General features: G+C 39.0%; 2 protein-coding genes across 2 annotated transcripts in view; one reads left to right on the forward strand and one right to left on the reverse strand.

The window, feature by feature from the left end:
- Nucleotides 1-6,870, forward strand: part of LOC112145394 (potassium voltage-gated channel subfamily B member 1) — a 43,024-nt gene extending 36,154 nt beyond the window's left edge. Inside the window, exon 3 of the mRNA XM_024270585.2 lies at nucleotides 2,867-6,870. Within this exon, the coding sequence (XP_024126353.1) occupies nucleotides 2,867-4,774 (1,908 nt within the window). The 3' untranslated portion in view covers nucleotides 4,775-6,870. The remainder of the gene's footprint in view (nucleotides 1-2,866) is intronic.
- stau1 (staufen double-stranded RNA binding protein 1) overlaps nucleotides 1-14,922 on the reverse strand; it is a 30,257-nt gene continuing 15,335 nt past the window's right edge. Inside the window, exons 16-17 of the mRNA XM_036212120.1 lie at nucleotides 14,603-14,726; nucleotides 1-471 (exon numbers count right to left, since the gene is read on the reverse strand). The gene's annotated coding sequence lies outside the window, so the exon portion shown is untranslated. The remainder of the gene's footprint in view (nucleotides 472-14,602; nucleotides 14,727-14,922) is intronic.

The raw sequence follows: 14,922 nt of genomic DNA on the forward strand, positions 1-14,922 counted from the left end.
TTTTTTTTTTTTTTTTTTAGCAAAAATGAAACAAATATCTGGAATCTATGGAGATGTCTGTTTGAAATGAGGCCTCACCCGGTTTACTAGCTTGATGTTTGACGTGCATAAAAAGCACTGAACCCTGTGTGTGTTGTTCTCTCAGGATGTTTACACACTGGAATTATTGCTTGGGATTTGAATACACTACAGGTGGTAATTCTTTTGAAAGCCTCAAGCTTTTTTCCCCTCATATTGGTGTGCTGGATGATGGAATTGGACTTGGCAAAGTTAATTAAATGATCACTGGCTGCCCCTGCCAAAGGGAGTTTGGGTGTTTAGCTGTGCGTAAAAAAAACAATAATTATAATTTTCTTTCTTAGTTTTTACTGGACCCTTTCTACCCTTTAACTTCCATACTCTCCTCGTCAGCTTCAGCCTTCAGTTCCTGGCTGCTCTCCGCTCATCAGCTATTTGATTCAAATAGATTTCCTCCAGGGCAGAGGCAGAGGAGAACAGAGGGAAGGAAACAAACTGATAGGGTCATTATTCACGTTTGCCATGAAGCCATAGCAACAGTATCCTTCTGCTCTGATTGGCTATAGATAGAGTTGAATTTAACAGTCATCATTTTGTATTTTTGGAATTTAAAATTATTGTCAAGGTCTTCACTGTAAATCAAATTGGAACCAGACCCACTGTTTTCCTGTTTGCGGAGTTTTTTCTCATGTCTTTCATTTATTAAGGATTATTGTATAAAGAGCTGAGTCTTTGAATAGACTAACAGCTGTGAGTTTGATCACTAAGCTTTGTTCTTAAAAGCTCAGATCGAGCTTAACTGGGTTGTTATTGAAGATGCATTGAATTTACATTTATTTTTAAGCTACATCAAAACATAGTGTGCATCCACCCAGCCAGCAAGGCTAAATGGGCCCCATATGGTTTAAAAACAGGCAGAAAATGTGGGCTCCACCTGTGTTTGCCCACATTGGCTGTAGTGGGGACTCATTGGGTAGGCTCCTCCTTAGCAAGCTCCTTTGTATCGAGCTAGCAAGCTCCACTGTAGCATGCTAGCCAGCTGCTCATCTATAGCGAGCTAGCAAGCTGCACTGTATGGAACTAGCGAACTCCGTTGGATTAGGTTAGCGACCTGCAATGTATCGAGCTAGCGACCTCCACTGTAGCATGCTAGCAAGCTCATCTGAAGTGAGCTAGCGAGCTCCGTTGTATCGTACAAACGACCTCTCTTGTAGCGATTTCAGCTGTATCGAAGCTAGCAAATGCTGCTGTAGCAAGCTGTTCACCGGTACCTGGCTAGCGTAGCATGCCTACCCTCTGAGTGCCCATTAAAGCCAATGTGGGCAAACACAGGTGGGATGGGGCAACCACAGAAACTGTGGACAAACCCATTTGGGGCCCACATTTTATGCCCACTTTTAAACCATATGAGGCCCACTTTGCCTTGCTGGCTGGGAAATAAAAGAATAGCACGTGCAAAATGTGATTTCTGATATGAAACTGTTAGGTTTATATATGTAGATATAAAATATCTACATATATATAAGCACATTTTGATAGTTAAAGGATCACATTACCAGACGTTATAAAGGCAATGTAACCTCAAATCAAAGCAACGTCAATATAGGAGTTAACCTCTTTTACAACATCAATAAATGTGTGGACACTTTATTTGCTCTGATGCAATAAATAGGTTGTTAATGGCTTCTGTGTGAGCCGTTGAATGTTGATTTGTATTGTGAAAAATATAAAGGATCTATGAAAAGCGAGTAACATGAAATGCACTTTAAAATACCCCTTTACCAGGATATGGTAACATGATGACTTTTGTAAATAATCTCCAATGCTTGTGTTTCCATCCGACTACACAAGTGAAACTTAATAAAATATCTAATAATGATAACAATTCTAAAACAGCCATTTTCTGTCTGCTTTGTTGTAGTCAGGTCCTTTAAGTATATGTTACAGATAGATATGTGTATGCAGTGATTTGTTTATTTGGAACCCCATTAGCTTCCACAATGTAGTCTTCCTGAGGTCCATAAACAGAAAATGCACACATTTTCATTAAAACTTCAAAGGATATCACAAAATTTACAAACCAATTAATCATAATTACTGTTAAACATGTTAAAATATGGTCAAAGCAAATTCATAATGATGCTTTTAAGTTATGGCTAACTATAGCACCATCACTCATGTGGATGAGCCTGTCAAGTCATGAATAATTGATTCCTCCAAGTCAATTCAATCCATTAGCAACCATCCAATAACACACTCAATTGAGCATTTATTGAATATTTATTTAGACTCTAGATTATTGGCATTCATTTACTGTCAGGCTCTTGCATACATACAGCAGAAATGACCTTTCATAAATACAAAGGAGATGAACATAAAGCCGACTGCAGTAAATAAAATGGCTGAACAGCAAACACAATCATATTTACGATTCTAATAAAAATGAAAGACGATTTTAAACCCTGCCTGTTCCAAATGTTGCCCAACATCAGGGGCAGAGCTACAGGGGCCAAGGGGGACAGCTGTGCCCTCTCTACCTAAAAAATGGCTTTACAACCCCACCTGCCACCCCAATTTTAGAGTCAATGTGACTATTATCATCGACAAAGGTAAATAAATCAATACAAGCATCTTTAACCATTATTAATAGCATCTCAGCTAAAAGAACTCCATGCTAAGGAGCCCATAAAGGGACACTGAAGTAAAAAGAAATTCAAGGAAATTCAAAGGACTGGAAATGTTTCTTTTTTTTTCTTTTTTTATTGTCCTAGTGTGTTTTGTTGTTTCTTTTTGTTTTGTATCCTGAATGTATTTTTACTAATGCTACTTCTATGACTTTGTCTTTCAGATCTTGGCCATCATCTCCATTCTCTTCATCGTGCTCTCCACCATCGCCCTGTCCCTTAACACACTTCCAGAGCTGCAAGACATCGATGAGTTTGGGCAGTCCACTGACAACCCACAGCTGGCCCATGTGGAGGCTGTGTGCATTGCCTGGTTCACCATGGAATACCTTCTGCGCTTTCTCTCCTCCCCAAACAAGTGGAAATTCTTTAAGGGTCCTTTAAACGTAATTGACTTGTTGGCCATTTTGCCTTACTACGTCACCATCTTCCTGACGGAGTCAAACAAGAGTGTGCTACAATTCCAGAACGTCCGGCGTGTGGTTCAGATCTTTAGGATCATGCGTATCCTGCGTATTCTGAAGTTGGCTCGGCACTCCACAGGTCTGCAGTCTCTGGGCTTCACACTTAGAAGGAGCTACAACGAGTTGGGCTTGCTCATTCTGTTCCTGGCTATGGGCATCATGATCTTTTCTAGTTTGGTGTTTTTTGCAGAGAAGGATGAAGAGGACACAAAGTTTAAAAGCATTCCAGCTTCCTTCTGGTGGGCTACTATTACAATGACAACAGTAGGATATGGAGATATCTACCCCAAAACTCTGTTAGGAAAGATCGTAGGGGGGTTGTGCTGCATTGCTGGAGTACTTGTGATTGCCCTACCAATTCCTATCATTGTAAATAACTTCTCAGAATTTTACAAAGAGCAAAAGAGGCAAGAAAAAGCACTTAAACGAAGAGAAGCCCTTGAGAGAGCAAAGAGAAATGGTAGCATTGTTTCTATGAATTTAAAAGAGGCTTTTGCTCGAAGTGCTGAGCTAATGGATGTCGTGGTAGAAAAGAGTGAGAGGCCTCATGACAACCACCTCTCTCCAAGCCGCTGGAAATGGAGTACCAAAAGGGCTGCGTCGGAAACAAGTTCAAATCGTTCCTTTAATGCTCAGGAGTTGGGGTCTCCCTGCAAAGCTCGAGCAACAAGTCCGCAAAGGTTAAACGTTCAGAAGCTGGAGGAGATGTACAACCAGATGGCAAAGACCCAATCCCAACCCAACCTCAACGCTAAAGACAGGGGCTCCAGAGGGGGCAAGCAGAGGGACGAGATCGAGCTCGGAGCCATTCAGGATCACGGACAACAAGGACCAAGAGAAGGTGTCGGGGATATGAAAAGTTTGTCCAGCTTTGACAGCTACATCAGTTGTGCAACAGATTTCCAAGAGAATCCACGCTTCTCCTACAGTCCAGCACCAGATCTTGGTCTTCAGGAAAGCAACCGCTTCGTTTATGGTCCTTCTGCAGCTTTTTCTCAGCACACTACGTCTAAAGTTGGTCAGCAAAGTATTGGTCGGGCTGAACCTAGACCTACTCCTGTGTCAAAATCATCGTGCTCAGATAATCCAAGGAAGTTCTTTTTTTCTGGAAACTCCTCAAAAGGCCTTAAAGGAGGCTGCCATAGTGACGCAGATTCAGGACCATCTCCACTTTCAGACAACTCGCTTGTGTCAGCCCACTCTCTTTTAAGCCCCGAAATCTCCGTCTACACTACTGCCAGCAGCCGGACCCCTCCAAAGTCACCAGAAAACACTGCCGTGGGGCCCTCCGTCTTCACCTTCCACGACTCCTCCATCAGTAAATACATTGACGCTGACACAGATGACGATGAACACCTGCGGGACATCTCCGAGGCCAGTCCTTCAGACCGCCTCTTGGCTGGTGCCAGCCCAAAACGCAGCATGAACATCAATTACCAGAAAGGGACTAACCATTTAGAGGCATCCCAGAAAGTGACGGGTCAGAACTGCCTCTTTCCCTCTGGTGGGATTCGCGGGCTATCTCACGAGAATCACATAGGACCTGAAATGGCTCGCAGACCAAAGGTTGAAAGGGGTCGTCAAAGTACTCTGGATAAAAGCCTCTGAGGCACAAGTGAAAGAAAAAAAAAGAAGCTTGGAAAAAGTGGTTGTATTAGAGACACTTGAAAGGGTAAAATGCTCAATAAGCCAGAGACAAAGTCAAAGACAAAGACTAAAGGTTTCACATTTCACAAATTACCTGAGCATGACATCAGGGCACACGCTCCAGATGAACATGTGCGGTGAATACTCTGGGAGAAAGACATTACTAAATAGGAGAATGTCACTGCCCCCAACTTAGTTCATTCCTGTTTGCAGTATTTCACACTCACAGCAGAACACTGTAAAGTGGGTAATGGGTCTGTTCAGTGACGCAGGGTCAGCAGAAACTACGACTGTGGTTAAAGCAGGTGCAACACATCTACACAACGACTTTAGCCAAAGGGGGTTACTTGTTCTCACTTGCTCTTTCTTGTTCTCTGGGAAGGAGGGAAAACGGGTCCACATTCCCAGATGGTTCCCAGTTCATTTTTAGGTCTTAAAACACATAAAAAAGGACCCAGAAGCCTATAAGAAACTTACATGTGCCCATTCCCAAATCTGGCCTTAGTCATTTCCATTTGTAGGGTTATGCATGTTGACATTTGTATGTGAGAGAATGTCAATGAGTGATCTAATGGCCATTCATATAAATGCACTCTTGAGATTGTCTAAGCTGATTTATTTTTATATAGATAAGAGAAACTTCCCTATAGAAAGTGATGAGCTAGTCTGCTATGCCATAGTCACTCGTGAAGCGTTATAAGGTTCAGTGTTTGGCACGTGGTCTTCAGTTCTCACAGGCTCCAGACCATTTTCCATGTTCTTGGCTGTTTTCTCTCGTCTTCTTTCTCTCAATGTTCTCATGTGGTTAGAATTAATATTTTTGGAAATCTCTGCCAGTGGAAGGTGTCTTAGCTTATTTGTGTAATTCTTTACAGATGTTAGTAGCAAACCAAGAAGTTTTCAATGTGGAATTACAGATATTCTGATGTTAGTTTCAGCACAAAGTGACACATGTACCCAGAAAAAAACATGAGATGGTCCTGTCCATCATTTTTAAATTTATATATATAAGGAAAACATTAGGCTTAAGATTCAGGGACAGCTCTTCAGCATGCATTCCCCTTCATCCAACCAACATATACCATGCATAAGTAAACATTTTTATATAGGCTACATGAAGATGAACAATATGGGGTCTGTTGTATGCCTCCAATTATTAAAGTTTAGTAGCAGTGAATGTACAAAACATTTCATCAAATTCTTTCAAAGACGCACAAAGCCAAAAGTAGATGAGACAATCTTCATAGATACAATGAGTTTCCATGGTTACCAGTGGCTGTGCAAAATGGCCACAGAGCGTCTTGTTAATTGGACCATTCAGAATTTGCATGTAACGTACACACATACATATATATCCGCCGCGATTGCATGTCAGAGCCCCACTCCTCCTCGTCCAGATTCACAAGTACTGTCTCGGTGTGCCATTGTAACATATCAACATTTTACATTTCTGCTGCTGCCTTCACGATCTATAGTAATTCAGTTTGTTTGCCGTTTCACAGAACAACTGGAAGCACAAGGTTTCTTATTTTACCGCTTAAACTCTCATCCGTCACAAGATATTTCCATCAAATGAATGAGTGTAATCCTTAAATAACACGTTTGTTTTGTGATAATTATGTCTGTTATTATGAAAGCCTTATCAAATGATTACAGAATGAGTTTCTAAAAAAAAATGCAGTATTTGTGAAAATGTACAAAAATGAGGATCAGACATTTAGTTAACCCGGAAAGCAGGAGATATTGACGACTGGTTTAGGATATTTGTAGCCAAAGTTTTGATTCAAAAGTGAACCGACACCAATTCATAAACATGGGGTGTATGTGTGTTCCTGTGTTGTGGTTTAGGCAATTGCAAATCCTGATTTGACTCTTCATTTACATCACAGAGCATTTCGTATTGTTCTCCCACAGTGCAAGAAACGGGAGTGTGAAAGGAATAGCAATGACTGAGGCGGGGGGAGCCATCTGTGTGTGTGTGAGTGTTGTGTTGCTGTGAAGGGAGCGCATTAAAGCGGCATGACTGCTGCTCATTTTAAAAAAAATAAAAAAAGAAATTTAGGTCATGTCTGAAGTATATGCCACAGATTGTAATGTTAGGACAATTCAAAGCATATGTGAATGTAGAATTACTTTTTTTTTTTTTTAGAAGTGGTTTTGTCCAGTGTTTATGACATAAGATTATTAGAAAAAGAATTGGAAGAAACTACGGAGCCCCTAAAAGGACATCGGAAAAAAAAATTAAAGTAAAAAAAAAAAAAATTACTAACTGGTGCGCACCACTTACTATCTGGTGGGCACCACTTACTATCTGGTGGGAACCACTTACTATCTGGTGGGCACCACTTACTATGTGCTGGGAACCACTTACTATCTGGTGGGCACCACTTATTATCTGGTGGGCACCACTTACTATCTGGTGGGAACCACTTACTATCTGGTGCGCACCACTTACTATGTGCTGGGAACCACTTACTATCTGGTGGGCACCACTTACTATCTGGTGGGCACCACTTACTATCTGGTGGGAACCACTTACTACCTGGTGTGCACCACTTACCATCTGGTGGGCACCACTTACTATCTGGTGGGAACCACTTACTATCTGGTGGGCACCACTTACTATCTGGTGCGCACCACTTACTATCTGGTGGGAACCACTTACTATCTGGTGCGCACCACTTACTATCTGGTGGGAACCACTTACTATCTTGTGCCCACCAGTTAGTAAGTGGTTCCCACCAGTTTTTTTTTTTTTTTTTTTTTTTTTAAACTTTAATTTTTTTACTGATGTCCCTTTAGGGGCTCCGTAAGAAACTACCTGAAAAAGGAGGTTTAAATAACTGTCATAGATGTTATTGAGACAGAACTTATGAACCCTTTAACACCTGAGGCGTCACCGGTGACGCTAAAACATAAAATCTTTGACATTCTCGTGCTGCTTTTTTCCTTCAAAATCAGCTGTAATTACATTTATCATGTTAACAATTTCAATAAATACAGTAAATCAAAGAACATAAACAATGGAGCTCCAGTGTTAAAAGGTTAAAGCTTGACGCTAGGTTCACACCGGATATGGAAGCGCTGCGAAGCGAATTCCGCGCGGAGTGCACACAGAATCCACTTTAACTCCACTTTCGCCACTTTTCTCTGCTGGAATTATATTGATTGTGTTAACAATTGAAACATAGAACACACATTTTTTTGCGGCAGGAATTACGTTGATCGTGTCAGGGGTCTGCAACCTGAAGTTCTGGATCCACATGGGGCTCTTTGACCCCTCCGTTCTGGTTCTCTGGTTGAAGAAAATTTAAATATTTTTCATTTTAAAAAGTGGCCTATTATTCTGACTGTGAGGCACATTCATCAAAGCAAAACTTTATTCAAGTCATTCACAAACATTTGAAGAATAGTACGTGTCGCTCCATCCACCAGGCTCCGGACTACGGTACCCACAATGCTCCAACAATCCATCAAGAGCTACAACTTCATAGTCGTACTAAACCAGAATTAGCACACGGCGGATTATAAAGCGGTCTGTTTCAAGGGTTTTAATTGTGCCATATGGTCCAAAAAAAACACAGTAAGGGTCACCAATCAGCTCTGAATTATTTCTGCATAGCTAAGTTTATGAATTTCTACTAAAAACGAAATAAAAATAGGTTGTGTCCAAATTTCGATGCCCAGTAGACTATAGAACAAAAATTGAACAAAAAAAAACGTTTTTAAATGCAATATTTGAATAAACCATCAACATTTTCACCATCAGAACACAGAAGAGTCATAAGTAAATGTCGTGAAATGTTCGGATTTATTCGATTTTAACTTGATATTGGTGACGTAATATCTGGTGTTTAGAAAACCGAAAGAAAAGTAGTGAACATAGTGTCCGAAGTACCTTTAAAATCCAGAGTACTATATGGTTTTTTAGTAGTTAGGGGGGGAATTTGGACGTAACCATAGTCTTTTTTTAATTTTTTAAATGATTCTGACATTAAATTACCAAATACAACATTTGCTGCAATGAGGTGATCCTGTCTTTTATTTTGAAAGGGAGTCAAAAGTAATATAACCAATTTCATATTGAGAAAAGAATACTATTATTCTCGTAATGTTTTTGCGTTATTAATGCACAAAAACAATAATTTGTTGATTTTCATCATAATAGTAAAAATAACATAAATACAAAGGAGTGTCTTATTTTTGTAAGACTTTGTAAGAGTTGTGATTGGTGAGAAATCGATCCGATTGGCTCTTTAAATGCTGAAGGTTGCAGACCCTGATTGTGTTAACAATTGAAAAAGTAGATAAAAGAACATAAACACTGGAGCTCCGGTGTTAAAGGGTTCATTACACAAAAATGGATTTTGCACAAAGCTTGTTTTCAGTTATTGGTAAATATTGTGAAACTTCTTGAGTAAATTTAGGAAAATTTGAGCAACGAAGATCGAAACTAATTTGTGTGTTTCTTCACACGTCCGTGTGTGTGTGGGAAACTGTAAATGTTGGAGTCGTTTTTACAATTAAGCTGACATTTCACTCAGTAAGAAACAAAAGAAGACAATTTAAATTGCTATAAGACGTAGTTCTAGTAAGGACCATCATCAAGAATCCCATCATTTCTGTTCTATTATGTAGTTTTCTATAAAGTAGCCAAGGCCCATTTTCAACAATGTTTGAAAAGTGATGACAATCAGTATTTCATGAACAGACTGAAGTATTATGGTCCGCGTTTACAACACAAGAGCACACCCATGTTGATGCATGAACAGAACAGATGATCAGTGTTTGGAACGGATACTACAAAGAAACATCGCTCACCTTTGATTTGATACTTAGACTGTGATACTGTGACACAATGCCATCTAACTATTACAAATCACCTTGTTTTCTGTTGCTGTTATTTTGCTATTTCATGAAAATAAGTCAAAACATTTGTTCTTAGTTCCTATTTCATCAGAATCCGTTCAAAAAAGTTTTTAAAAGCCCTGAATTGCGACATTGTAAGGATCGCGGTTTCACACCTTCTGAACTGTCTAACAAGGTTGGAGTCGATTGCCTTGATGGAGTCAAACATACATCATATATGACATGATAAAAGCAGTATTTAAAGAGCGACATAATTAAAACCTACAGTTTGACAGAGAACAGCTATATTTTTTCTACGTTTTAAGCTCTCAGTGGAATTGACCCCAACCTTGCCTAAGCCATCGGTCTTTGTAAAAGTACACACTGTTTCCAGGGAACTAAAAACCAGATATTTGAATGATCTTAGCCAGCTCTTATACAATGTTGTTTGTAGGTCTCAAGGCTGTCCGTTTTGTAAAAGAAAATCTGAAAAAAAAATCAACAACCTTTTTACCCATTGAGTTTCTATGCTGTTGTTTCTGTATAAATGTTCTAATGTTTAGTGCATGTTGTAACGTTGGCGTTGTGACTGGTAATGATTCACACAGAGCCAGTACTTGTCATGTAAAACAAATGTCTCAGTGTCCCAGGATGTTTCTATTTCTAAAGAAAAAGCAACGTTTCCCTTGAATGACTCAAAACTGAAATAAATTAAATCACTTTACATTTTGATTTGGGATTGCTGATTTTTCTTTCTCTGTTTTAGTTGAGTTTTTCCTCTTAGGATCATCTAAGTACACATAAATATATGATTTCTCTAAAGAAATGCCTGTAAATATTTACAGGACGAAGGCAGTCGGGACAAAGCTGAAGGTTAAATGAGGAAGCAGAGCGATGTGGAGCAGGAGAAGCTTCCAGCCTCCACACCCCTCTGCATCCAGGGTTTCCCATTGCTGGTCGCTGGAGAGATGCATCATGTGGTGTGTGTGTGTGTGCGCGTGTTTGTGTGCACAGGAGAGCTAAAGCTACCAATGAAAACAATGTTGCCATCTAGTGGTGGTTCAGCAGTTCAGCTATGTGAAAATCAGGACAGGAGTGTTTGAAATACAATCCAGGCACTTCCTGCTCGACTGGTCCGTGTTTGGGATTTGTCTGCAAACAAACTTCTCAGAATTCACTACTGTGCACATTTAGACACAAGCAGAGAGATGTCGACTCAAGACAAGGACAGGATCGTCTGTCAGTGCAGAGATTCAAATGACAATGAACTGAACTGTAAAAATGTGCACAAATCCACACAGGTTTTTCAGTAACTAAAGATATAAAAGATATTCGATACGTATTTAAAAATCCATCAGGCAGTAGTATCAGCTATGGGAAGTAAAAAATAGATAGGTATCGAAAATTGGTCAAGCCACAGAAAACTATAAATCCATCCATCCATCCATCTTCTTGACCGCTTCTTCCCTTTCGGGGTCGCGGGGGTGCCGGAGCCTATCCCGGCTACTGAAGGGCGAAGGCGGGGTACACCCTGGACAGGTCGCCAGTCTGTCACAGGGCCTCAATCACTCACACATCCACACCTAGGGACAATTTAGAGTCCCCAATTAACCTATGAAGCATGTTTTTGGACGGTGGGAGGAAGCCGGAGTCCCCGGTGAAAACCCACGCATGCACGGGGAGAACATGCAAACTCCACACAGAAAGGTCCCAGCCGGGATTCGAACCGGGGCCTTCTCGCTGTGAGGCAAGAGCGCTAACCACTTGCGCCACCGTGCAGCCCCCAAAACTATAAATATGAACATAATTATGTTGGTTAAAAGCTATAAAACCAATTAAGAAGTAAATAATCAATTTCTGGTAAACTGCAGTTTCTCTGTTTTTTTCTACCATCTTTGTCTTTTTATGTTTATGCGATGCAAACAAAACAACGTCAAATCATAAGCTTGTTTTTTCCAAGTTAATACCTGGTTAAATTTCTTTGTCAACTACCAGGAATTATTATTTATAGCTTTAATTAGGGCTGGGAATCACTGGGTACCTCACGATACGATACGATACGCGATACCTGGCTCACGATATCGATAATATCGCGATACTGCGAAAATTGGTAAAAATCCTCTCTAATAACTACCAATATATACAACATGTTTTTTGGGGGAAATATATCCCCATTTATTTTTTTTACCTTAAACACAATTATACTAAACAACTTTTCTTATTTTGTGCAACAAATTATAGACACTTTTGTGCAACATTGTTCAAATCAGTAAAACTATGTCTTTGACAAACATTGACAACAACTGAATTGGAATTATCTGTCAGATTCAATGTTAACAATAGTAAACATGATCAGCAGTGACACTACTTAGTGCAGAATTGTTGTAAACAGAACAAATATTAAATAAGTCAAGTAGTGACAGCTATCTACCTCCAAAAGAACGTCACACCAAAGGATGATGAATATAATGTTTTACAGCCTCTCTCAAAATTGACCTAATTTTTCGTGCACTTTTCTCTCACTTGAAAAGGGCTGAGCATCCAAAAATAAAGGCTGATTTACTCAGACTGTTACTTGAGATTATTTTTCCAATTTTTATCATTTTTCCATTTGGTCAGTCAGCAGTTAATAGGTAAAAACCTTAAAACACACATAATAATGGCAATAAATATAATTTTAAGTGCTTCAATTAATTAGCATTCTCCCTAATTTTACAGTGAATTCATGTACTTTAGTTTAATTACATTTAAATTTAACTTCATACATCAAATCCTGCTTTTTATTTAAGAATTACTTTAAAATTAACATTAGCAACAAGTAATTACATTGTTTGAAAACGTCACATTATAAATTTATCAAAGTTACACCGTACAGCAGCAGGTTAAACATTGAAGTGCATGAAAGCGAAAATTCCGACGGTCCTTGAACAGACAACTGCGTAGCACGCGCTCAGTTCCCACAGCAAACAGGAAGTAAGTGATCGCTGACATTCTAGCGCTCAGACAAAGTCACTTCTTACCGGGTGGATCTCCTACAGATGGATGATAAATGCTGACAGGTAGGCATGCTTCACACACGCGCTACAGAGCCTGTATCTCACCGGTGCTTCTCCCGAATGAGCGCGTGCATCGCAATTAAAAGTCCGACGCAGCGTGCGCCCATAGTTCCGGCGCGCGACTCAGACGCTCAGTGTAACAGCCTCTTTAAATGAAAATATAATATCGATACTTGGTGAGAACCCATCGAGAATCGATCGCAGGACTAAATATCGCGATATATCGCAATATCGATATTTTGGCACACCCCTAGCTTTAATGCCATATGAATAAGAAATATCTCAATTTTAGCATTTTTGGTAAGAAAAGAGGGAAAGATACACACTCCTACTACAGTAATTATGAACTGAATATATGCATGCATCACTACTGTGACACACATGTTTATTTAGCTTTATCGATAGGAAGAAACTAGTACACGGGTTGGCAACCTAGAGGGAGCCGCATGGACTTACTTTAACCCTTAAGAAATTTGGATTTGCGTGACTTTCTTTTTTGTTTTGTTTTTTAATAAATGTGAATTTTGCAAAGTATTTTAGGTACAAACAAAAGCAAAAATATTTTGAAAAATTATTTTTTAAAAAAAGAAACTAACATTTTTACTTTTTACCTTAGTATAAGCCAAATTGCTTTGCTTGAATACTAGCTCCAAATTAGCATAAAATTCCTCAGTAAATTAAATCAGCCAAAATGTTAGCATGTTGTTAAAATAGAAGCTAAACTCTAAATTAGCCAAAAAAAACCCAGTAGATTAAAAAAAATAGCCAAAATGTTAGCATATAAAATATTAGCTAAACTCCAAATTAGCATGAAAAAACTCAGAGGCCAAATTAGCCAAAAAAGCTAGCTTGTTACTTAATTACTAGCTTAACTCAAAAATAGCCTAAAATTCCCCAGTAAACTAAATTAGTCAAAAATGTTAGCATATTGCTAAAATAGAATAAGTTCTTAATCATCCAGAAAAACTTCAGTAGATAATTAGTTGAAAACATCAGCATTTTGCTAAAATATTAGCTAAACTCTAAATTAGCATACAATTCCTCAGTGAACTAAATTAGTCAAATATGTGCTGAAATAGATGCTAAAACACTAATTTCCCCCAAAATCCCCAGTAGACAACAAACTAGCAATGTTAGCATGTTGCTAAAAATGAAGCTAAACTAAATAAGCTAAAAAACCCCAGTAGATAAAAAAATAGCCAAAATGTTAGCATATTGCTAAATATTAGCTAAACTCCAAATTAGCATAAAAAAATAAGAGGTCAAATTAGCCAAAAAAGCTAGCTTGTTACTTAATTACTAGCTTAACTCAAAAATAGCCAAAAATTCCCAAGTAGACTAAATTAGTCAAAAATGTTAGCATATTGCTAAAATAGAAGTAAGTTCTTAATTATCCAGAAAAACTTCAGTAGATAATTAGCTGAAAACATCAGCATTTTGCCAAAATATTAGCTAAACTCTAAATTAGCATAAAGGTGAACTAAATTAGTCAAATATATGCTGAAATAGATGCTAAACACTAATTTCACCTAGAAACTCCAGTAGACAACAAACTAGCAAGAAATGTTAGCATGTTGCTAAAATGGATGCAAAACTTATTTTTTCTACAGCCAGAGAGCCAACATGCTAACAAGTCAACTAAAGTCTTTCTATCCCTAAATCAGTTGAATTCATTCATCCTCTGTCCCTTTGGAACAATTCCACTAAGTCTGGCTTAAGATGGAGAATTGCTTCTTCATCTGCTTTTGTCAGTAGAAGTGATACACACACCTACAGTGCCCTCTAGTGGTTGTTGGTATTTATTTTTAAAAATCACATATAAGTCACACCCCCCGGCCAAACTATGCAAAAAACACAACAGGTCGAGTCCGAATTTATTCCCTACCTCTACGGCTCATCCCTAGTGCTCCAAATATAGGATGTATTTGGAGTATTTGTCCAAACCTGGTATCCCTCCGCCGGTAAGGTGGTCCGTGGAGGAGAAATGCATTTCATCACGTGGGTGTTCTCTGAAGCACAGAAGTTTACATTTAAATGTAAGTAATGACTTTTTGTTGTAGCACGACTTTATAACCCTTGTTCTTTCTTATGGGGTCCAGATGACCCGACCCTTATATTTAGGTGTGATCCCTCCCACGACAAAGGTGGACGTGATTGTATGTCTGCCACGGACACCAATGAAGATAAAACAAAAAATCATTGAGA

This window comes from Oryzias melastigma, linkage group LG5, assembly GCF_002922805.2.
Source record: "Oryzias melastigma strain HK-1 linkage group LG5, ASM292280v2, whole genome shotgun sequence".
NCBI lineage: Eukaryota > Metazoa > Chordata > Actinopteri > Beloniformes > Adrianichthyidae > Oryzias > Oryzias melastigma.